The 25,842-nt window shown below is 42.4% G+C and overlaps 1 protein-coding gene across 1 annotated transcript in view; it reads left to right on the top strand.

Annotated features, from left to right (window-relative positions):
• Window positions 1-25,842, top strand: part of LOC126198198 (nitric oxide synthase, salivary gland) — a 730,749-nt gene that overhangs the window by 464,088 nt on the left and 240,819 nt on the right. The window contains exon 5 of the mRNA XM_049934702.1: window positions 17,242-17,383. Coding sequence (XP_049790659.1) covers window positions 17,242-17,383 — 142 coding nt within the window. The remainder of the gene's footprint in view (window positions 1-17,241; window positions 17,384-25,842) is intronic.

Raw genomic sequence — 25,842 nt, 5'->3', positions numbered from 1 at the left:
ACGTAAACGCTCTTTTGCCACTTTTTCAATTAGTCTTTTTGAACTGTGACGTCCTGCTTATTCCCGGTGACATAAGAGAAGGATGAGTCCTCTCCTTCCCGTATCGGGTCTTAAATATTTTACTGCCGTGTGAGTATTTCATATTGGTTGTCACGAGCGTACATTATTGGGATAGGTATCTGCTTTTTATCATAATGTCGATTGTACGTTTCCTATCTGGTAGATATACACCTGAACATGTGATATGAAAGCACGAAACCGGCCGTGTTCCTGTAAAAGTTCATATACGAATATAGCTAAAAGCGGTTTATTTCAGAAATATAGATTACTTCAGCTGCTGCAGTTATCCTCAACAGAAAACTATTTTTAACGTTTATTGTTGCTGTTGTTGTTGTTGTTGTTGTCTTCAGTCCTGAGACTGGTTTGATGCAGCTCTCCATGCTACTCTATCCTGTGCAAGCTTCTTCATCTCCCAGTACTTACTGCAACCTACATCCTTCTGAATCTGCTTTGTGTATTCATCTCTTGGTCCCCCTCTGCGATTTTTACCCTGGATGACAGAAGAAATATTGAATGTAATTGATGAAAGGAGAAAATATAATAACGCAGTAAATGAAGCAGGCAAGAAGGAATACAAACGTCTCGAAAATGAGATCGACATGAAGTGCAAAATGGCTAAGCAGGGATGGCTAGAGGACAAATGTAAGGATGCAGAGGCTTATCTCACTAGGGGTAAGATAGATACTGCCTACAGGAAAATTAAAGAGACCTTTGGAGAAAAGAGAGCCACTTGTATGAATATCAAGAGCTCAGATGGAAACCCAGTTCTAAGCAAAGAAGGGAAAGCAGAAAGGTGGAAGAAGTATATAGAGGGTCTATACAAGGGTGATGTACTTGAGGACAATATTATGGAAATGGAAGAGGATGTAGATGAAGATGAAATGGGAGATACGATACTGCGTGAAGAATTTGACAGAGCACTGAAAGACCTGAGTCGAAACAAGGCCCCGGGAGTAGACAACATTCCATTGGAACTACTGACGGCCTTGGGAGAGCCAGTCCTGACAAAACTCTACCATCTGGTGAGCAAGATGTATAATACAGGCAAAATACCCTCAGACTTTAAGAAGAATATATTAATTCCAATCGCAAATGGTTCAAATGGCTCTGAGCACTATGGGACTTAACATCTATGGTCATCAGTCCCCTAGAACTTAGAACTACTTAAACCTAACTAACCTAAGGACATCACACAACACCCAGTCATCACAAGGCAGAGAAAATCCCTGCCCCGCCGGGAATCGAACCCGGGAACCCGGGCGCGGGAAGCGAGAACGCTACCGCACGACCACGAGCTGCGGACTCCAATCGCAAAGAAAGCAGGTGCTGACAGATGTGAAAATTACCGAACTATCAGTTTAATAAGTCACAGCTGCAAAATACTAACGTGAATTCTTTACAGACGAATGGAAAAACTGATAGAAGCCAACCTCGTCGAAGAGCAGTTTGGATTCCGTAGAAATGTTGGAACACGTGAGGCAATACTAACCTTACGACTTATCTTAGAAGAAAGATTAAGAAAAGGCAAACCTACGTTTCTAGCATTTGTAGACTTAGAGAAAGCTTTTGACAACGTTAACTGGAATACCCTCTTTCAAATTCTGAAGGTGGCAGGGGTAAAATACAAGGAGCGAAAGGCTATTTACAATTTGTACAGAAACCAGATGGCAGTTATAAGAGTCGAGGGGCATGAAAGGGAAGCAGTGGTTGGGAAAGGAGTGAGACAGGGTTGTAGCCTGTCCCCGATGTTATTCAATCTGTATATTGAGCAAGCAGTAAAGGAAACAAAAGAAAAATTCGGAGTAGGGATTAAAATCCACGGAGAAGAAATAAAACTTTGAGGTTCGCCGATGACACTGTAATTCTGTCAGAGACAGGAAAGGACTTGGAAGAGCAGTTGAATGGAATGGACAGGGCCTTGAAAGGGGGATATAAGATGAACATCAACAAAAGAAAAACGAGGATAATGTAATGTAGTCGAATTAAGTCGGGTGATGCTGAGGGAATTAGATTAGGAAATGAAACACTTAAAGTAGTAAAGGAGTTTTGCTAATTGGGGAGCAAAATAACTGATGATGGTCGAAGTAGAGAGGATATAAAATGTAGACTGGCAATGGCAAGGAAAGCGTTTCTGAAGAAGAGAAATTTGTTAACATAGAGTATAGATTTAAGTGTCAGCAAGTCGTTTCTGAAAGTATTTGTATGGAGTGTAGCCATGTATGGAAGTGAAACATGGACGATAAATAGTTTGGACAAGAAGAGAAAAGAAGCTTTCGAAATGTGATGCTACAGAACAATGCTGAGAGTTAGATGGGTAGATCACATAACTAATGAGGGTGTATTGAATAGAATTGGGGAGAAGAGGAGTTTGTGGCACAAGTTGACAAGAAGAAGGGACCTGTTGGTAGGGCATGTTCTGAGGCATCAAGGGCAAGGTTTTTTTACTGTCATTGAAAAGAACGAGCCGGATCAGGAGTCGCTTGTGTCATTTTTTGATGGCTTTCCGTTCCCTTCGGTCCTTTCACTGTTAGGAAATGCACTACACCCATTCAGTCCTTTTTTGAAGGCTGCATTTCTTTGTTTTCATCATGATAGAGTGTAGTGGACGTGTAATCGTGTCCGTCCTGTCGTGTTGTAGGTGTGCGTCCATGTTCCTCTAGTGGCCAGTGTGGAATTTCAGCGATCTTATAGGGACGACACCATCTTCCGTAAGCAGTGGCATTCTATCCATTCAGCGTTGTTTAGAGCCTCTGGCTTGTGTGTTTTCGAATGACCATTTCTTTTTCCGGCCACTTAAGAAGATACAGATGCTGCGTCCGGTGAAGGATAGTCTCAGAATCAGGATCCCTGCGATACACGAGAGCTATTCGGAAAGTAAGGAACGATCAGCCGCGAATGGAAATCAAAATGAAAATCCGATGAAGCTTTGCACAGATGTGTCGAGCAGCGTCTCTAACATTCCTGTAGACGGCATCACCTGGCTCTTCTCAGTTCTGAGCGCAGTTAGCGCGTAAGGAGGGCTGGAAAATAGTGCCTCCCGCAGTATGTGTGTCTGCCGAGAGATTTCGCCTTGTTTCATGCAACTCCATATAACGCAACTGTCGTGCATCTCTTTCTTCGTAACAGCTCTCGGTCGCTCACTGCAACATCAATGAGGGTGTTCCTGCAGCGTTTACCATGAGAAGTGTTTGATCACCCACCATACAGCCCGGACTAGGCTCCCTCCAATTTTCATCTCTGCCCAAAAGAATCGCTGCCAATGAAGGCAACATTTTGGCACAGTCAACGAGCAGCAATCCACCGTAGAAAGGCACAGGAGGCCGCATTCTATGACGAGGGTATTGGAAAGTTGGTACAACGCTACGACGAAAGTCGGAGCAGTGACTGCATAGAGAAGTAGCTGGAAAGTGTAGCTAATTGTTAGAAATAAAACAGTTTTTATTTTCACTATGGTTTCCATTTCGCGACCGACTGCGCCCTCATTCCGAATAGCCATCATATAATGTCCTCTGAGAGAACAATAGCAGCTACATCAGGCAGTCCATTTGTACCTTTTCCGACCACTATGCAGAACATCTACTGCACATTACAAATCGGGAACTTGAGAATGCAGCAGTTTCTGAGTGTTGTTGTTGTGGTCTTCAGTCCTGAGACTGGTTTGATGCAGCTCTCCGTGCTACTCTATCCTGTGCAAGCTTCTTCATCTCCCAGTACCTACTGCAACCTACATCCTTCTGAATCTGTTTAATGTATTCATGTCTTGGTCTCACTCTACGATTTTTACCATCCACGCTGCCCTCCAATGCTAAATTGGTGATCCCTTGATGCCTCAGAATATGCACTACCACCGATCCCTTCTTCTAGTCAAGTCGTGCCACAAATTTCTCTTCTCTCCAATCTATTAAATACCTCCTCATTAGTTATGTGATCTACCCATCTAATCTTCAGCATTCTCCTGTAGCACCACATTTTGAAAGCTTCTATTCTCTTCTTGTCTAAACCATCTATCGTCCACGTTTCATTTCCATACATAGCTACACGTCATACAAATACTTTCAGAAACGACTTGCTGACACTTAAATCTATACTCGATGTTAAGAAATTCCTCTTCTTCAGAAACGCTTTCCTTCCCATTGCCAGTCTACATTTTATATCCTCTCTACTTCGACCATAATCAGTTATTTTGCTCCCCAAATAGCAAAACTCCTTTACTACTTTAAGTGTCTCATTTCGTAATCTAATACCCTCAGCATCACCCGACTTAATTCTGAGTACAGCCTCGCAAATAAACACAAAGTCCTCTCTGATGAAACAAAAGTTTTGTCCCAGATGATTAGGTGGTAGAAAAAAGAATGTGCAAGAACTATTTCACCTGGGCTAGCATATGTAAGCGGTGCATGGAAGCTAGCTCTCGACACTGCACCAGCGCAGACGTTCGCACCATCTCTTACAACCTGACATAATTGATGACCAACCAGAAACAGCCCAGTGGCTCTATAAAGCCACCACAGCAGCAACCGAGATAATTACTCTTGACGAAGGCGATGGTGGTAATTGTTGAAAGCTCAAGGTTTCACCCGGAACTGACGCGGCAAGAAGTCGGTGAATATCTTATACATTTTATATCCTCTCTTCTTCGGTCGTAGTCAGTTATTTTCCTGTCCAATTGACAACATTATCGACTGTATTTTTGAAGCTACGCGAGAACTCAGATTTCATTCCGGAGGCGCCGACTGCTGAGTGCGTTTCTGACGGGCTGGCGGCTCACTGTGTGCTTCAGCGGATAGCCGAGGCGACAGCTGGTACCGCCACCAGTGTCGAGTCGAGTCCCCGTGTAAAATTAGCGAAGTACCAGGTGACACGTGACCTTAATACGCTCTATCGGCCCGCTGCGGCTTGACGCGTGTCGGCGGTCAGGGAGTGCTGGCGGCTACTCTCTGTAGCTGCATATCACCTTTAAACGTGTTTAACGTGCCCCCCTTAATGCCCTCCTTCATTTCAGATCATTATCATTCCGCCTACCAGCGACGTAATACAGGGACGTAACTCTGTCCCTCACGTATCAATATTAGGGCCGTTTTTATTTTCAATATACAGCGAGAATCACCTGACACATCCCCAGTATTGCACAACTTACGAGCTACCTTCCATGGACGGTCATAAATGTGCTCTGCCACCTTACCCAGAGGCGCCACAGTAGAAAGACTGTGGCATATACACCAAAGAAAATTGTATACGCAGGTGTATTCAGATATACAGATATGTAAACAGACAGAATACGTTGCTGCGGTCGGCAGTTAAGAGTCTGGCGCAGTTGTTAGATCCTTTACTGCTGCTACGGTGGCATGTTATCAAGATTTATGTGAGTTTGACCGTGGTGCTATAGTCGGCGCAAAGCGATGAAACACAGCATCTCCGACATTGCGATTAAGTGGCGAGTTTCCTATAACACCATTTCCCGAGTGTACCGTGAATCTCAGCAATCCGGTAAAACATCAAATCTCCGACATCACTGCGGCCGGAAAAAGATCCTGCAACAACGGGGCCAACGACGACTGAAGAAAATCGTTTAACGTGACAGAGGTGACACCCTTCCGCAAATTGCTGCAGGTTTCAGTGCTAAGCCATCAACAAGTGTCAGCCCACGAACCATTCAACAAAACATTATCGATATGGGCTTTCGGAGCCGAAGGCCCACTCGTTTACCCTTGATGACTGCACGACCTAAAGCTTTATGCCTCATCTAAGCCCGTTAACACCGAGTGGAAACATGTTGCCTGGTCGGATGAGTCTCGTTTCACATTGTATCGAGTCGAAAGACGTGTAGGGTATGGAGAACTTCATGAATCCATGGACCCTGAATGTCATCAGGGAACTGTTCAAGCTGGAAGAGGCTCTGTAATGGTGTGGGGCGTGTGCAGTTGGAGTGATTTGGGACCCCTGATACATCTAAGTACGACTCTGACAGATGACACGTACGTAAGCACGCTGTCAGATCGCCTGCATTCCAGTGTGCATTCCGACGGACATCGGAAGTTCCAGAAGGACAAGCGACACCCCACACGTCCAGAATTGCTACAGAGTGGCTCCAAGAGCACTCTTCTGAGTTTAAACACTTCCGATGGCAACCAAACGCCCCAGACATGAACATTATTGACCATATCTGGGATGGCTTGCAACGTGCTGTTCAGATGAGAAGCCCTGCACGATTCGTGGTGTCAGTTGCCTCCAGGACTACTTCAGACATTAATCGTGTCCATACCATGTCGTGTTGCGGCACTTCTCCTTTCGCGGTATTAGGCACCTGTATCAGTTTCTTTGGCTCTTCAGTGTACATCGTGCATGGAGCAAACACTAAGCTGGTGCCGGTCGGGACTCGCCAACCACTGTACTTGCGGTTGTCCCGTCACAAATGTAGCACCGCTTATTGACTGAAAATTAAAATCCTTTGCATGTACTGGACGATGTGACTAGTGGACTGGATTTGCAGTTGCGTTGATAAATCAGTAGGGATGCCATCTCATTAGAGACACCCAAATGTCCCGTCCTGTGGAATTGAACAAACAGTACAAATCTCCATGACATCGCCTACCATCATTCCAGCTATGCATATTACACAAAATCATTCGTAATGTGGCAGAATTCCAAAGTACGTGTTCTCTGTTTCAAACACTGTTTAACGGAACAGCAGAGAAAATAAAAATGTAACAGCAGATTCACCATAAGCAGCATGTGAAGCTCCCAGACCATATCCGAGCCTAAGCAGTATTAGAATACCGGAACCTGCAGCTGTTCTTGGCTTGACAACATGCCGATAATTTCAGTTCAAACTTAAGATTTTCGTGATGTGAGGCCTTGGTCGATACAAAAGACTATTACCTGGGTTTCGCCTGCGACTGCAGGAGGCATCTCCGGAGGTAAAACGTAAGTTGTGATATGCAAGTAAGACATTTTATTTCTAAGGCAGCAGAAGCCCTTCACTTCGTCTACATCGTGGTCACCAATGTCTTCCAAAGTCAGAGAGCATACGTCAGTGGCGAGATTTACGTACTAACGACAGCGTCGCAGCCAGAAAGTTTTACCGGAAGTAAACACAGGCCATGAAAGCGTTATTGTATAGTTCTGGTAATTGGTTCATGAAACTTTTATTTTTTGATTAATTACAAGCAGAGTTAGTACGGAAAATTTATAATGTTATGTATCATTTCTTCCGTATTTGTGGTCATTGCCTAATTTGTTCGAATCCTGCCTCGGGCATGGATGTTTGTGATGTCCTTAGGTTAGTTAGGTTTAACTAGTTCTAAGTTATAGGGGACTAATGACCTCAGCAGTTGAGTCCCATAGTTCTCAGAGCCATTTGAACCATTTGAACCTAATTTGTTTACTATTCATTATTAAACTCTTCCTTTCTGGCGCTGTGTTTCACCGTCTCGGTACTAACATCATTCAGACCAAACCTTCACACACCTCTTGTTTCACTACAGTAACATGTGTTACAACATTTTACGCTCCTTAACTGAAACCTTGAACTAAAAGTAGAGTCCTATGGCCACAGGTGCGCTCTCTTTCTCTCTCTCTCTCTCTCTCTCTCTCTTTCTCTTTCTCTTTCTCTCTCTCCCCCTTCTCTCCAGTACAACAATCATCTACGGCTACATACAATCGCGGCAAGCCACCGTACGGTGCGTGGCGGAGGGTACGCTGTACAATCGTTTCCTAACCTGTAGCTCGAAACATTTCAAGAGCATCGCCAAAATTCTTTTCCATAATGGTGGATTTCTAGGTTAGACCAATTACTGTTTCCTTAGTGTCTGCGGCACTGTCATAATAATAATTATTATGTTATTATTACTATTATTTTAAAATTTAAGTAAACCCTATGACACCCCTTCTTATTTAGGTGTAACATTGGGAATGAATACCACATTATCTCCACGATAAATTCATGATTTTAGTTATGTAACAACGAATGCATTTGATTTCGCTCCAATGAAAATTTAGTCTTCCAACTTCTTTGTACCTACTTCTTTATGCTTGTGGCAGATGCAGTATGGTGTCTGTTGCGTATAAGAATCGTTTACGTTACCATTAACATGGATAAATAGTGGAAAAGTGTAAGTTTGAAAGGTGGTGGTGGTTGTTGGGATGTTTAAGGGGGACTAAACAGCTAAGGTCATCAGTCCCCCAAGTTTGAAAGGGAAACAGGGTTTAACGAAATCGTAAGTTAGTGTTGTGTCAACAGGTTATTCAGCATCTGGTAATCCGAATCAATTCGACAAAAGAGAACCGAGTGTAATAAAAAGATGATGATAGTTACTCTAGGTTTGGATTTTGGTATATAGGTGACAAGGACTGTCCAAGATCACAGTGCGTTGTTTGTGGGGATATTCTTACTGACAGTAGTCTGAGACCACTACCTAAACGTCATTTAGAAACTCAAATGTAATCCCATGTAAACAAATCTGCTTTTTTTTTTTTTTTTTTTTTTTTTTACACTAAAGCTAACAAGCGGAAAAATGATGTAATTAATTTTGTATGATGTGCAAACTGTGACCTGTGACAATGAGAATGCTCTTGAAGCATCTTTCGCGCTGACTACAGAATTGCTAAGACTGAAAAACCTCATTCAGTAGATAAGTGCGCCCATGTATGAATGACGCAGCACAGTATATGCTTGGAGTATCTTTCACAAGAAAGTCAATATGATACCATTGTGCGACAATATTATCAACTGTTGAATGAAAGATATGTCAAATTATGTCGAAAATGAAATTTTAGTTAGAGTTCGTGCCGCTCCTTCTTTGGCTATTCAACTTGACGAATCGACTGACGCTACCAATTTCCCTTGTTTCTTTCGTTATATTAATGACGAGTCTGTAGAACAGGAGCTATGTACTGTTTGTAAACCCTTGAAAGAGGAGGCTGTTTGCTGATGATGCTGTGGTGTACCGGAAGGTGTCGTCGTTGAGTGACTGGAGGAGGATACAAGATGGCTTGGACAGGATTTGTGATTGGTGTAAATAAGGGCAGCTAACTCTATATATAGATAAATGTAAATTAATGCAGATGAATAGGAAAAAGGATCCCGTAATGTTTGAATACTCCATTAGTAGTGTAGCGCTTGACACAGTCACGTCGATTAAATATTTGGGCGTAACATTGCAGAGCGATATGAAGTGGGACAAGCATGTAATGGCAGTTGTGGGGAAGGCGGATAGTCGTCTTCGGTTCATTGGTAGAATTTTGGGAAGATGTGGTTCATCTGTAAAGGAAAGCGCTTATAAAACACTAATACGACCTGTTCTTGAGTACTGGTCGAGCGTTTGGGATTCCTATCAGGTCGGATTGAGGGAGGACATAGAAGCAATTCAGAGGCAGGCTGCTAGATTTGTTACTGGTAGGTTTGATCATCACGCGAGTGTTGCGTAAATGCTTCAGGAACTCAGGTGGGAGTCTCTGGAGGAAAGGAGGCGTTCTTTTCGTGAATCGCTACTGAGGAAATTTAGAGAAACCGCATTTGAGGCTGGCTGCAGTACAATTTTACTGCCGCCAACTTATATTTCGTGGAAAGACCACAAAGATAAGATAAGAGAGACTAGGGCTCGTAGAGAGGCATAATAGGCAGTCATTTTCCCTCCGTTCTGTTTGGGAGTGGAACAGGGAGAGAAGATGCTACTTGTGGTACGAGGTACCCTCCGCCACGCACCGTATGGTGGATTCCGGAGTATGTATGTAGATATAGATGCAGGAAATATATTTAAGCTAATCGACGAATACTTTATCGAAAATTCAATAGACTAGACTTGGCTGTGCAGGCATTTGTTTAGATGATGGGAAATCTATAAAAGCGTGTTACACTCGGTTTGTTTCCAAAGTGAAGTAGGTAGCGCCGAGCGCTTTTTGGTCACACTGTTGCATTCATAGAAAGGCCCTTCTTTCTAAAAGCATGCTCGATGGATGAAATCTGTGCTGGACAAAGCAGTGAAAATAATCAGTTTTATTAAGGTTCGCCTTGCAAATTCCTGCATCTTTGAAGCGCTCTGTGAGGAAATTGGAAACGTCTGCAAATGTTTATTGTCTCTCACTGAAGTTCGGGGCTACCTCGAGGTAGGACTGTTTCCAGACTATACAAGCTTAAATACGAAGTTTACTTTTTTCTCACCAGCCATGCCTTCAACAAAGCAAAGTACATGGAAGATGAAATCTGGCTTCAGACTTACTTGGCAGATATCTTTTCAAAAGTTAACAGGTTAAACTTATTCTCTGGAGGTGAAATATAAGCGTTTATACGGCTTTATCACCCCTTTCATCCGCATATTTGTGCGAAAAGTCCCTTTTTTGGTAGACCTGTTTAGGAAATAAATACTTTGTGCTGAAAGTTATTAGAGAATTAATTTAACTTCTAAGGTTCCTAACTTCAAAGCTTTGTGCCACGGAAAGCAGGCGCAACTTTTTGACTGAATACCAAGGAAGAGATGAGTAATTACAAGAAATACTTGCATTTATTATTGCATTTAGGCCCATACGTTGTGCAGAGTTTTTACGCCGTAACCAGAGTAACTTCAGGTTTTAACTGTTAAGGGTTGAGTTAATTTGTCATTAAACCTTTTGCTTCGAATTAAATTGTGTGCTTTTCTACTGTGTGTATATTTAGAAGTCAGTGGTTCACTCAGATCGTTGTAGAAGGGGTTCGCGAGTCGAAAAAGGTTGGGAACCGCTACCCTGAACTACAACTAGTCATTTCCTTTGCTGTTCGCGTCGCAGACAGAGAGAGGGAAAACGACTTTATATATGCCTCTGTGTGAACCCTGATTTTTCTCACGCGAAATGTACGTCGGTGGTAGTAGACTCGTTCTGCAGTCAGCTTCAAATGCCTTAACAGTGTTCCTCGGAAGGAACGTCGACTTCCATCCAGGAATGCTTATTTAATACGACCTATGAGGATCTCAAACAGGCGTACATTACTCAAGAATATGTCGCACTAGCGTCTTATATGCGGTGTCCTTTCCAGATGAACCACACTTCCCTAACATTCTCCCTGTAAACTGAAGTCGACCATTCGCCATCCCTACCACAATCCTTCCATTCTCGTTCCATTTCATATCGCTCCGCAACGTTACACACATATATTTAAACGACATGTAAAGTCATCAGAAGAAAACAAACTGCAAAATGATTTTTAAAAAAATATCTGAATGGTGCAAAAAGCGGCAGTTGACCCTAAATGACGAAAAGTGTGAGGTCATCCACATGAGTGCTAACAGGAACTCGTTAAACTTTGGTTACACGATAAATCAGTCTAACCTAAAAGCCGCAAATTGAACTAAATACCTAGGTATTACAATCACAGCCGGCCGGAGTGACCGTGCGGTTCTAGGCGCTACATTCTGGAACCGAGCGACCGCTACGGTCGCAGGTTCGAATCCTGCCTCGGGCATGGATGTGTGTGATGTCCTTAGGTTAGTTCGGTTTAATTAGTTCTAAGTTCTAGGCAACTGATGACCTCAGAAGTTAAGTCGCATAGCGCTCAGAGCCATTTATTACAATTACAAACAACTTAAATTGGAAAGAACACATAGAAAATGTTGTGGGGAAGGCTAACCAAAGACTGCGTTTTATTGGCAGGACACTTAGAAAATGTAACAGACCTACTAAGGAGACACTACGCTTGTCCGTCCTCTTTTAGAATACTGCTGCGCGGTGTGGGCACAGATAGGACTGACAGAGTACATCGAAAAAGTTCAAAGAAAGGCAGCACGTTTTGTATTATCGCGAAATATGGGAGAGAGTGTCACAGAAATTATACAGGATTTGGGCTGGAAATCATTAAAAGAAAGGCGTTTTTCGTTGCGACGGAATCTTCTCACGAAATTCCAATCACCAACGTTCTCCTCCGAATGCGAAAATATTTTGTTGACAGCGACCTACATAGGGCGGAACGATCACCACGATAAAATAAGGGAAATCAGAGCTCGTACGGAAAGATATAGGTGTTCATTCTTTCGGCGCGCTATGCGAGATTGGAATCATAGAGAATTGCGAAGGTGGTTCAATGAACCCTCTGCCAGGCACATAAATGTGATTTGCAGCGTATCCATGTAGACGTAGGTGTAGACATGACTATGTCACTGCTTGTGGTATCCTGCCCATTCGTGTAATGCAGGCTGCTTAGGATGCTGCTTCCTCGAATAACTAAACAACAATTCAAGCAAATCACATTAATGCTTTTTATTACAATAAAGTAGACTGACAATACTTGACTTGGCGTCTTTACAAAGATTGGTCGCAAGCAATCATTGTCCTTCAGAGTAATTTCCATGCAAGTAAATGATACTGTTGACAAGTCACGGGCTCATCTTCCAGTGCGGTTCTTCTAGAGCGGCCGAGACTAATCGGCGAGTCGCTTTTGTTCTCTTCGTGTAGATGCCGCCCCTGTCGTGGTAACGTTCCAGTCTGCGTGCTGTTGGCCGACGTCGTCTCTCAGCCCTCTCTGCTGTATCGCTCTTGATCTTCATGCTGGCGCTTGTCGTTACGCCGGAGCACTACTGGTGCTGTACCCGAACATTACGGGATTATTTTTCCTACTCATCCGCGTTAGCTCAGTTTTCTTTTTTACATTTAGAGAAAGCTGTCATTCAACAGCAACTATAAAGTTTGTATAAGTCGTCCTATAGTCACTCATCTTCGACACCTTACCGCACACCACACCACTGCAACATCAGCAAACAACCGCAGATTGCTGCCGAAACAGTCCGCCAGATCATTTATGGATATAGAAAATAACAGCGGTCCTATCACGCTTCTCTGCGGCACTCCTGCCGATAACCTTGTATGTGGTGAACACTCACCCTCGAGGGCAACGTACTGGATTCTATTACTTAAGAAGTCTCTGAGCCACCCACATATCTGGGAGCCTACTCTGTATGCTCGTACCTTCGATAGCAGTCTGCAGTGCGGTGCTTTTCGGAAATCTAAAAGTATAGAATTTGCCTTTCATACACAGTTCGCAGTATATCATGTGAGAAAAGGTCAAGCCGAGTTTTACAAGAGCGTTGCTTTCTAAGACCGTCGTGATTTGTGGACTTAAGCTTTTCGGCCCCCGGGAAATGTATTATATTCTAAATCAGAATATCTTCTAGAATTCTGCAGCAAAACTACGTTAAGGATGTGGGTCTGAAATTTTGTGGGTCCGTTTTTTTTAGCCTTCTTATATGCAGGAGATGCCTGCGAAATTTTCCAGTCTCTAAAACTCATGAGTGTCATATAAGTGTTACCTGTATTTCACAATTCAGTAGCTTTTTAACCATATCTTATTCATTATCGTATCGATAAGTTATGCTTTCTGTTTAAAATGTTAGTACAAGACAAGATCGACACTATCCACGAGGATAGACAGTGCCTGCTCTGTTTCACACGCTCTGCGACTATCATCTACCACCGTTTTCCCTGTCGAGATGATGCTGTGAATACGGGTTCTTTTTTAGCTGATTACTACATGCCACACGATAATTTGAAAAACCATTTACTTTGGTACTGTTATAAATGGTACACAGGATAACCACTGTGAAAAAAAGCTTTTGAGCATAAATTTCAGTCAAAACTTAGGTCTTCCTGGATTTGAGGCCATGGTCGGTATAAAACTATTATCTGGGTTTTCGCCTCCGACCTAAGTAACTGTATGAATTTATGAGTTTTAGAATCTAATCTAATATGAACAGCTCTTGGGTTGTACTAATGCGTACATTTGAAAATGACTACATAAACGAAATGTAATGGAAGCAAAATGAAGGTAATTATACACTGACGACTGACGACCCGTGTAGTGAAATGCTGTATCTGTGACCTGAAAAATGTAACATGTAACACCATAAATTTCAACAAACTGGAGCTTCCTAAGTAGCTAATTTAACAATATCATTAATAATACTGATAATCAGAGAGTTATGGTCTTCTAATGTTCACGACCTGTATGTATAATCATACTGTTGTTCTGTTAATTTTTCATTATTTTGGCTTTTTTGTTTCTTTCATAGCGTATCATTTTCGTCTGTGACCTTTATCTGCATATTTCGTCCGATGTTTTCAGTAAAATTTATTCACAAATTATTAATTTTCAATATATGACCAAAAATATTGGTTTTCGTGTATAATAGTCTCAAAAATTCTGTTTGCTTTATTTGCCTTAAAACTACGTCGTCGTTTTTATGTGGACAGCCTTTACTAAATCTTCTCCGTATCTACACCTCCTTCGCCATTTTCTGCCATCAGTCTTGTGACTAGTTTGATGTGGTCGACCACAAATTTCTCTCCTGTACCAACCTTTTCGTATCAGAGGGGCACTTACACCCTCTTTTACTTGTTGTATATTTACCAGTCTCTGTCTTCCCCTACAGTTTCTACCCTCTACAGTTCCTTCTGGTGTCACAGAACTTATTTCCTGATTTCTTAAGACGTGCGCTATCACTCTGTCTCTTCTTGTTATTCTCTTCCACACGCTCCTTTCTTCGCCGATTCTGCAGAGGCCCTCCTCTTCTCTTGTCTTATCAGACCACCTCATTTTCAACAGCCTTCTGTAGCACCACATCTCAAACGCATCGATTCTCTTCATTTACGATTTTCTCACAGTCCATGAATCATCTCCAAATAACGCTGCTCTCCGAACGTACATTTTCAGAAATTTCTTCCTCAACTAAGGCCGATGTTTGAAACCAGCTGACTTCTTATGGCCAGGGATTCCCTCTTTGCCTGTCCTATCACGCTTTTTATGTGCTCGTCGCTTCGTCGATCACGTGTGGTTTTTTTTCCCGATGTAGCTGAGTTCTTTCACGGCTAATTCAGATTGTAAGTTAATCGTATTTCTGCTGCTGATTATTACTTTCACCTTTCCTCAGTTCAGTCTCAGTCCCTATTATGTACTCATTAGACGATTCCATTCAAGAGGTCCTGTAATTATCCTTCTGCAACGTCACCAGCTAATCCTATCTTTTTTACCCTTTCCCTATAGCTTACACCAATGTTTCTTAGACTACATTGTGCGCATTTTACATTATCGAACGCTTTTTCTAGGTTAACAAATTCTATGAACAGGTCTTGACATTTCTTAAGTCATTATCCAGTATCAAGCGCAGCGTTAAAGCCATATATCCGGTACTTTCGCCTTTTCTTAAGCCAGACTGATTATTATCTGACAGATCCCGAATTTTCTTTTCCATTTTTCTGTATATTATTCCTTCGCTTGTAAGATCATATTGTCTCTAATCAACAGTGCAGAGCGCTTGTAGCCATAAGCCTTTAACTCAAAGCGAATTTCAGGACAAATACAGCAAACTCAGGATTGTCCAGGTTAATGAGGAGACTACATAGATAAAGGAGAAAAGCTGATAATCCAAACCAAGCAATTTTTTATGTCTTTAAAAAGCAGGTTACTTGTAATAATTTCAACCCAACTGCATTACTTACACATTACTCTATGCAAACTGAAAACTTTTTTGGAAAATTGTAGAGCACACTGTATCTTGTATGACTTCTTAGTTCACTTGCGGACATTTTTTTGTTTCTGTTTTTTTCATCACTTTTCACTGTGGGATTCGGGTTTTGGGCCCGCATCGTCTTCCGGTGGTAAAACACAGATTACATGGAAAATAGTGTACTCTAAAGGAAAATGACGATGGTGGTAATAAGTGTTTTAGTTCGCTAAACAGCGAGGTCATCAGCTCTCTTCTAAAAGAAAACATTCATCCTAATTATTACAACAGCGTATTCAGTGAACTGGATGATTTCGCTACAAAATGGAATAAATCAACAAATAAAACTAAGAACGAAACAAAAGCAGTCAAAATCAACTGCCTGGCTTTTGCGGATGACTATGCAGTCTGCCATTAATACAGAAGTAACTACCATCCAAACAAACCTCATGGGAAAGAAAAAGACCTGCAAATCGCGACATCCAAAACAGAAAACGTAACAGATGTCTAAGTCCCCCCAAATCGTTGAAAACAGATACTGTAAAAGATGACAAAGTTCAGAAATTCAAATATCTCGGAGAAATAGTTTAAACCGATTGAGTGACCAAAAAAGCAAACAACGCCAGATCTCGTAAAATAGAAAAGGAAGGAAGATTAGAGTTTAAGGTCCAGTCGACAGCCTGGTCATTAGAGACGGAGCACCAGCTCGGATTACGAAAGGATGGGAAAAGAAATCGGCACTGCCGTTTTCAAAGGGAACATCCCGGCATTTTCCTGGAGGGTTTTGGGGAAATCGTAGAAGACCTAAATCTGGATGGCGCGACTGAAATCTGGACCTTCGTCCGCCTCCATCCGAGTCCAGTTTGTGCCACCTCGCCCAGTCCCATAAAATGGAGATGGCTACTATCTTCCAACGACACCTATGATATAAAGAACGGTTTCCATTAATGAGAAAATCAGACGCTATGAAACTTAAAACCGAAAGCAGGAGAAATAGAAATAAATGGAGAAAAGAGAGAGAAAATTCTTTGAAAAATTGTGGGGCCTACCGTAGACGACAGTGGCAATTACACATTAAAAATGAACAAAAATTGATTTGAAAAAATTCTCCAAACTATCACACTATATAGAAAAGGCGGATCAGTTTCTTTGGGCTTTCGAAAGAATGGAGCTTCCAGTATTTCACTAACAAAGAGAACAAAAATCAGTGGTTCAAAGGTACTCAAAAAGTCTTAGAAGAAACGAAATTTACTGAAAAAAAACATTAAAGCAGAAAAATTCAGAACTAAGAAAAAAACTTCAAGTGTTTTCAAGAAAAAAGAGAGGAAAACTGGAAGAATTTAATTCAGGGACAACAACGCCAACAGGTCAAGAGAACGATACAATACTGGGAAAGAAGAAGGAAGGACCTCATTCGAAAGAACAGTTCCGAGCAGTTGTTTCAGGTGATCCACAGCTGGTCGAATTCGACGAAAGAAGAATTTTTCAAATGTGGTTTTTCTTTTATTTTTTCAAATACCCACTAATTATGCTCGTATAATCGGCATACCGGCTAATAATGAGGTAATTCTAATTCCTTGGTTTCCATAGGAACACTAATACTATTTGTACAGAAATGAGTTTGCCATGATTAAAAAGACCAAAAATTAATAAAAGCCGTAGCAGTATCAGCACAGTGACGAGGCTTGAGAACACCGATATGTGGGTACTCGTGTTGCAGGTCTGCCATCACGGTGTTCCCGCAGCGCACGGACGGCAAGCACGACTACAAAGTGTGGAACGCCCAACTGATCAGCTACGCCGGCTACAAGAACCCAGATGGCAGCATCACGGGAGATCCCAACAACGTCGAGTTTACCGAGGTACGTTGCGACCCACCAGTTACGTCGATAAGCTTATCTCCTTGCCTTTGGTAGATTCTAAGTAAGTCAGCATTCTAATGGAATCTTCCAATCTGCAGCGAATGGATACTATTTTGTAACTTGCTGACAGATTAAAATTGCGTGTCGACATCGTGAGTCGTGCGGGGTAGGCGCGCCGTCTAGGGGCCTTGTCACGGTTCGCGGGCTTCCCCTCCCACCCGCCCGCCCCTCTCTGTGGTTTCGAGTCCTCCCTCTGGCATGGGTGTGTGTGTGTGTGTGTGTGTGTGTGTGTGTGTGTGTGTGCGCGTTGTTCTTAGCGTAAGTTACTTTAAGTTAGATTAAGTAGTGTGTAAGCCTGTGGGCCGACGACCTCAGCAGTTTGGTCCCATAGGAACTTACCACAAAGTTCCAAATTTTCAAAATCGGAACTAGGAAGCTTAATCGGCATGGGTGTTGCTCACGAAAGGCTAGATTCCGAGACCGAATCCAGGCTAGTGATACGAACGACCGAATGAAACGAATTGACTCATTCGGTTGTTATTTTACGTTTCGGTTGAGTTATTAATTCGTTCTTCTGAGTGAATTTAGTGTGTGGGAACAACCGAATGAAAACAGTCGATTCGGTCGAATGTAGTTTTGAACTCGCCTAATCCCTGCACATTCAAATCTGAACGGAAACAATCGATACTTTTTGTATTGTTAAATCGTTACTGTTGACTGCACATTGATATCGCCTGTCATCACTGTTATTGTCACGCTGATGTTTTGTTTTTATTTGGTGTCATTAAGTACCTTTCAGTTCGTTTTTCCGTGCATATTTATGAAAATTACGTTTACTCGATACTGAACTTTTTTGTCTGGATCAAATTGTCGACACGCTCCTCTGCGAGGAATAGGATAAATCATATGGCCGGATAAAAAAGATCCTTGAGATAGCTTCAATGCTATGTACAGTATTTGCATGGACCATTCATAGTCTGCAACTACATTAATTAACTTCAAGAAAATTAATGAATGATACGTTTTTCAGAGAAATATACCTACGACAAGTGGCAGAAAGCACTTAAAAACTGATTAAGTCACCACTCAACTTAAAAAAATATTCTATATGCTTCCGGTACAGCCACAGCTCGTCGCGCAAATCTGCAGAAAAAAGAAACAGAGATTCAATAAGTTTAAATTTCAAATGTAACTGTTCATTTATTTAAACATAAACTTGCGACATTGCACCAGTTATCAAACTTTTAAAACAAACCAAAATTTGGTATTTAACACTAGAAGTACGAGTATAACATTCGCATATAAATAAATAAATAGAGAAATTTTGAAAATTAACAGTACACTTTTTCTTATTTCCTCGTCCTTGAAATGCGATAACTGTCTTTAAAAAAAGTTGGTAACGCTAGTCAAGGTTCACATGTAACAGAAAACGCTGACATTCACGTAACTGAAGTAACCGTCAGAGACTAATGTCAGTCGGTTATCCCACATCGAGTGAAACCTCTGAAACCCGACGAGTGAGTGAAAAAAATTCGTAACCACTGCGCAACAGAACTAATGGATCACTTTTTCGAAAACCCGTAACTCTCTCCTATTGCGACGCATTAGTTTGAAATATGACTCAGAGGTGGCTACAACCTTCCTCTGTAATCGTGCTAAAGTGTGGCGACCTGCAACATCATCCTCCTGTCCAGCGATGCTTCAAACAGCAAAGTGTCGATATATGCTTAAAAAAGTCCGAAGCTCAGAAGCTCACGTGACGTGTAAAGTGTGTTAATGATGTCACTTTGACGCCGAATTTCACCAAAATTCTGCACAACGCCGCCGTCGAGGTGTCATACGGTGAGAAAGTTGTCTTACATTTCACCTCTTCTTTTGATGCCTCTCCGATGCAGGTGAGAACTACGAATCTCAGCGTTGAAATCACGCTATTTTATTATGAGACACGCTGGCACTCAGAATCGACACTACAAGGATTCAGGGGGTGGTATAAAGGGCGTCTATGAAACCATCCCCTCCCTTGGGACGTTGATTCCCACACATTTCGCTGCGGAAAACGACATTTTGCAGTTCGATGAGCAACAGAAAGACATTCTTCACTATTTCTGATACTGCTGACATTTCCCTGACGTTTCAAACCTTCTCTAATGACATCGTTGGCTAGTAACTCCACTGAACATGATCTCACCCCTTTGGAGTGCAGTGCAGCCGCAATTTTTGTTGTGGTGTACAGACTGGAACCACTAGGGAGAGTTCAAAATCATTCCATGAAATCTAAACGCCATCCAAAGCAGCAAAGGGGTCATATGCTTTTACAATCCTCCCCTCTGGTGTGATTATGGAGGGGTGAGACATTGACACATGCGTGAATAAAACGGGAAAGGGTCCTTCTAATACCCCCCAGTTCAGCAACATACTCGATGGCACCCGCCCCCATTTATTGCAAAATGTAAAAATGTGACTTAACAGAGAAAACCTTCGAAGAAGTGCTAGGTTCCTGCGGCTAGGCAACCATTTGATACACCTCCGGTGCCAGTGGCGCCTTTAACTCTGTTGCTCAGAGCAGCTGACGTGACGCAGAGACTCGTTTCAAAATGGTTGCTTCATTCCACAGGAGAAACCGACTGAAAGAAAAAACAATCGACATATCAGTCGTTTGTTAAAAATAGTTGCTTGCTCTATCACTAACCCCAGCTGACACAAAGTTTCAATCTCTCAGGAAGTCAAATAACAGGCCATACTTCGTTGTATAGGCAATGATTAATTCTGAATACACTTAGGCTGAGGCTCAGCTATATCCTTCTTTCTAAAAATAACACTCCATCAAAGTGTACAGAATGGGTATTGTGTAACTCGTGAGAGTAAAAAGTCGGTACTGACTGAAATAAATCTCGGGCCTCAAATGGCCTGTTTTCTGTGCCACCCAGATACCTCAGTCAAAAATGGTTCAAATGGCTCTAAGCACTATGGGACTTACCATCTGAGGTCATCAGTCCTAGACTTAGAACTACTTAAACCTAACTAACCTAAGGACATCACACACATCCATGCCCGAGGCAGGATTCGAACCTGCGACCGTAGCGGTCGCGCGGTTCAACACCTTTCCCACAAGTGCCTCAACTCACCCTGTGAGATATCCTAGTCAACTATGCCTTATGACATTTACATTTATTTACACGCCCTGTCATTCCATCCCTTCTTTTCAGTGTTGTCCTCGATTATTCCAGAAGAAAATACACTTTAAGACAAAAAAAGGGACACACCACGAATACTAGGAAACCGATTGATGTGATGTACATGTAGAGATAAACAGCTGATTACATGCCACGTCCAGCTATTGGGACAGTGTTATTAGGGAGGCAGTTGAGATTAAATTAGCGAGCAACCTCGTTATCAGGGATGGAGGTTTCTGTTTAAACTCTGTTTGGAATCCGGCTCTCTGCCTTGTCAAAAACAGAGGGACAGAGTCAATGCTACCTCACCTGCGAGTTCGTAGTCTCACTATCGACAGCTCTGACTTTGGTCATCTCTGGTGGCACCAGTGTTCAGTGTGTGTGTTATCTTTCCTTCATCAGTCCGAGAACAGAGGTTTTAAATTTGCATGTACGTCGATTGTCCGTTGCAGTTTGCCTTGAAAATGGCGGGGTGTTCTCCCGCCGAAATATCGGCGGTCGCTGAAAGTGTTACGTGCCTGAATTCCCGGAAGTAATTTGAAAGTTGTATACGCCAGGAGAAACTCAGGTCTCACATTGTTTACCTCTTCGACGAGGAAATGTATCGGTGTTTACGTAAGATGGATAAACTTCGTAGCTGTCGAGATAGACTGCAATGAGCTTTGTCGTTTTTATTGAGGTGTCGTGATGAAAATCATGTCCCAACATTTTCCAAGGTTGTGCACCATAATAATTCTCCTGCCGCCAGTCTCATCAAGCAACGTGCTGGCTTGGTTCCTGTTCGTAAAAGAATTCATTTTATTCGTCGACGTTTGGATTCCGTTTCCAAATAATTGTATCGTTTTCATTTAATGGTTGCATTGAAATTGTCTGATTTCACTTGGAATTGGTTCGACGGTGCCTCATGGAATCAAGCTGACTGGGAATACAATTCCGTTACTGCACGGCATTTGGCAAAGTTTGAAAGTTTTCATCCTTCTGAATCTGATGTTATATCTCCACGTTCTGTGATAGCTCTCACAGAGAAATCTTTTGACGACGCAACCTTATCCGTGCTTGGGAAAGGTTTAAATTTTGCACCCACTACGAAGAGATTGCCGGTAGTTGATTTTATTAGTTCAATTGAACAGGCAGTTTGCAAACTACCTCCTGACGCTGCAGGGCAGGTTAGGAGAGAGGCATGCCGCGAGTTGACTAGCGCTCGTCCACCCAAGAGTAATGTAACAGCAGCAGAGAGGGCTGCTTTACGCGCCCTCAAAGTTGATCCTGATATTGTTATTTTACCTGCGTATCGCAGAATCGATGCTGACCCCACAAAAAGTGTTGAGAGAAAGACCAGCAGCCTCCTGAAGAAGAGTGGTTTGTCGCAGGACACTATCACCTATAGTGCTGTTCCCCCTAGGTATTACGGCCTTCCGAAGTTTCACAAGGAAGGGGTTCCATTCCGTCCTATAGTGAGTAACATCGGCGCTCCGACATATCGTGTAGCCAAGCATCTTGCTTCTCTGTTGAGTACACAAGTACGTCGGTCTGAACATTATATCAGGAACTCAGCTGATTTTTTACGTCGTTTGGTGGGACTGCGGTTGAATGACTCTGATATTTTAGTGTGTTTCGATGTGGTGTCTCTCTTCACTCGTGTTCCTCTGTCTGATTCGTTGCGGTTAATTAAGGCTAGATTTGGTGCTGAATTAACTAATCTCTTTCGGCATGTGTTGACATCCACTTACTTTTTATTCAATGACCAGTATTACGAGCAGACAGATGGAGTTGCGATGGGTAGTCCGTTGTCTCCTGTGATCACAAATTTGTTTATGGAAGACTTCGAGGAACGTGCATTGGAGTCGGCGCCTTTGAAACCAGTCTGTTTCTTTAGATATGTTGACGATCCCTATGTTGTTTTGCCTCATGGTAGGGAGAATTTGAATGCCTTTCTAGAACATCTGAATTCGATCCACCCGAAAATTCGTTTTAGATGCAGGTGGAAGAGGATGGTTGCCATCCCTTTCTTGAAGTGTTGGTAATGGTTCAAATGGCTCTGAGCACTATGGGACTTAACATCTGAGGTCATCAGTCCCCTAGAACTTAGAACTACTTAAACCTGACCAACCTAAGGGCATCACACACATCCATGCCCGAGACAGGATTCGAACCTGCGACCGTAGCGGTCGCGCGGTTCCAGACTGAAGCGCCTAGAACCGCTCGGTCACCCCGGCCGGCTGTTGGTAATGAGGAAGGATAATGGATCATTCGAACATGCAGTTTACAGGACACGTACTCACACTGACTTGTACTTACACGGTAATAGTTATCACCATCCGGCTCAGCGTGAAGGGGTACTTCGTACCTTGGTACACAGGGCACATCTCGTTTCTCACGCTGAGACTTTGCCAGCTGTCCCATCTTGAAGTTACATTTCGTCAAAATGGTTAAAGTGATAGACAGATTTAACGTGCGTTGCCCTATCGACCAGCTGTACATCGGGTGACTGGTGATAATTCTGAGTCGACACCTAAGTCTACTGTCTTTTTGTCTTACGTAGGAAACACTTCCAACAAGATCGGTCGTATTTTACGGAAATACGAAGTGAAACGTGTTTTCCGACCTCCATCTAAAATTAGAGCGCTTTTGAGTTCTGTTAAGGATGGTCTTGGTCTACGTAAGGCGGATGTATACCGCATTCCTTGTAGCTGTGGCATAGCATATATTGGTCTAACTATCAGGACCGTGGAGGACCGATGTGCTGAGCGTAAACGGCACACACGATTACAGCAGCCATCTGCTATTGCCTAACATTGCTTGGATACTGGTCACCCCATGTATTATAATAACACAAAGATATTGGAATGCCACGTCCAGCTATTGGACAGTGTTATTAAGGAGGCAGTTGAGATTAAATTAGTGAGCAACCTCGTTAACAGGGATGGATGTTTTTGTTTAAACTCTGTTTGGAATCCGGCTTTCTCCCTTGTCAAAAACCAGAGGGACAGAGTCAATGCTACCTCACCTGTGAGTTCGTAGTTTCACTATCGATACCTCTGACTTTGGTCATTTTTGCCGAGGTTTTAAATTTGCATGTACGTCACCTGTCCGTTGCAATTCGTCCTTGCTTCCTCCATCAAGCCTTATTTTGCTTCAGAGGTAGGACAACTCCTTCACTTCGTTCACTAAGTGGCCACCAGTTTTGATGTTCGGTTTATTGTTAATCTCGTTCCACTCTTCGTTACTTTTGATTTTCTTTTGTATACCCACTGCTCATATTCTTTGCTCGTTAGTTAGTTAATTCAATGCAGCAGTTACTCAAGTACTTAATCTTCACTGAGGTAAAAGAGGCTGAAGCTTTCTTCACTTGCGTAACTGTGTTGAACTGTAGGGAAGAAACTCTCCATTCATGTCTTCCGCTCTTTCTAAACCGAACACTTCTCACTTATAATAAGTAATCTTTATTTACAACAGACTGTTTGAACTTGATCGCCATTTCCAAGTACCTGCGATTAACAATTTTGGGTGTGAACAGGTACCGATGTCAGTGTCATTTATATTAAAGTAGCTGTATTACACTCACGTCTAGATTGATGTGTCGTCCATATTACGTAATTAGTGGACTGTCTCATAACGGTCACTGTTTTCATAAGATAGTAAATGATGTCAAGATGTTGAATATAAAATGGTAATTACGACGTGACAGTAATTTGACAGTTCCACCCTTACAACATTATATGTTTATAATGATAGTGCAGATGAACAGCAATATTATTTTATTAACTAAAATTTGTTACGATAGACTTTGGTTGTTGCATATCCACCGTCGTGTTCTATAAGTTCAATGAAGTTTTTAAGGTAGTACTTGTGTCTAAATTCTGTAAGTTCGTTTAATATTTCTTGTGAATATTTTCTCGTGTACTTATAGACTTCTAATTGGTTCAAATGGTTCTGAGCACTATGTGACTTAACTCCTGAGGTCATCAGTCGCCTAGAACTTAGAACTAATTAAACCTAACTAACCTAACGACATCACACACATCCATGCCCGAGGCAGGATTCGAACCTGCGATCGTAGCGGTCACGCGGTTCCAGACTGAAGCGCCTAGATTTCTAATTCTTCAAGAATGTTCATTGCAAAACCTTTTGGTATTCTGTACAGAATTTGTAGTGCACTTTCAGTCGTATTAGCAGTGTGAATTTGATTTTCAAGGTAGAATGAAACTAGACTGATTATATTCGCTCTCTGTAATGTGCTCTCTATATCTCACGTTTAAATTTCTTCCCGTTTGGCCAATGTACCATTCTTATTTTTCCCTCTTGATTATTTCGTATATTGTATGAGAGCCACCTTTTCCTATAACTTTCCGCAATAGCGACTATGAAATAAGAAGTTGAGAATCACAGTTGTCTCCTCTCTGTTGCCCACAGGACGTCGACCCCACCCGCTTCATTGTAAAAGGCTGTAGGCCTGGCAGCTCAGTTCCTTGCTCGCAGAAAGCTTCAAAAATTTGCTCAGCATTCTGCCCTTCAGCCACACAGCACTGAGGCTAAGACTTAATTGCTTTTTGTCTCAGTTATGAACGTCCCTTTTGATGCTACCAGCTCGTCCGCTAATTACACTTCTCTGCTTGACGCTGACCTCTGCGATGTGTTCCTGTACCGTCATTTACATCCTAACGTTCCGAACAGTTTTCTTTGGAAACATTCTGGCTTTTAAGACAGAAAATCTTTCAAGAGCAGTCTGCGAGCACTGGAAACGATACCAAAGCCTTCTGTAGTCAGTTTAGAAAATTTCCTCATTCACGTCCCCACTTCCTCTTTCCGCCAAAGATTACCAACAAGTATGAAGCAACTCAAAAGAGTTAGACCCTTCCTAAAATTAAATCCGTCACCAGTAATTAACTAATAAGAAATTCATCCTTAAACGAGCTCCTCGCCCAGGTCTTGATGGCAAAAGAAGTGTCGACGTCCGCCGTGTCATCCTTTGTCATGAGGTGTCATGCGGATGTGGTCTGGAGGCGTTTGTGCTCACCGCACCGCTTTCCTGGTCGTTTCTCCGACATCCCAGTCCGTGGAACCGCTGCTCCTTGCTCACGCAGGTCCACAGTTGGCATACGAGGCTGACTTCACCCCATGCCAGTCCTCTTACACGCAAAAATACCGGGACCTCCACACGGTCATCCTTAAGGCTAAAAAACAATAGGTTACATTGATTTTTCTGCCTTTTTTTCGATGCATTATTTGCTATCGAAATATCAGATAAATTTTGCTTCTAATCTGAGATACTTTGTTCACACAATT

The sequence above is a fragment of the Schistocerca nitens genome, chromosome 1 (assembly GCF_023898315.1).
Source record: "Schistocerca nitens isolate TAMUIC-IGC-003100 chromosome 1, iqSchNite1.1, whole genome shotgun sequence".
Classification (NCBI taxonomy): domain Eukaryota; kingdom Metazoa; phylum Arthropoda; class Insecta; order Orthoptera; family Acrididae; genus Schistocerca; species Schistocerca nitens.
The sequence above is the reverse complement of the archived record's forward strand: the minus strand, read 5'-3'. Positions and strand labels throughout refer to the sequence as shown.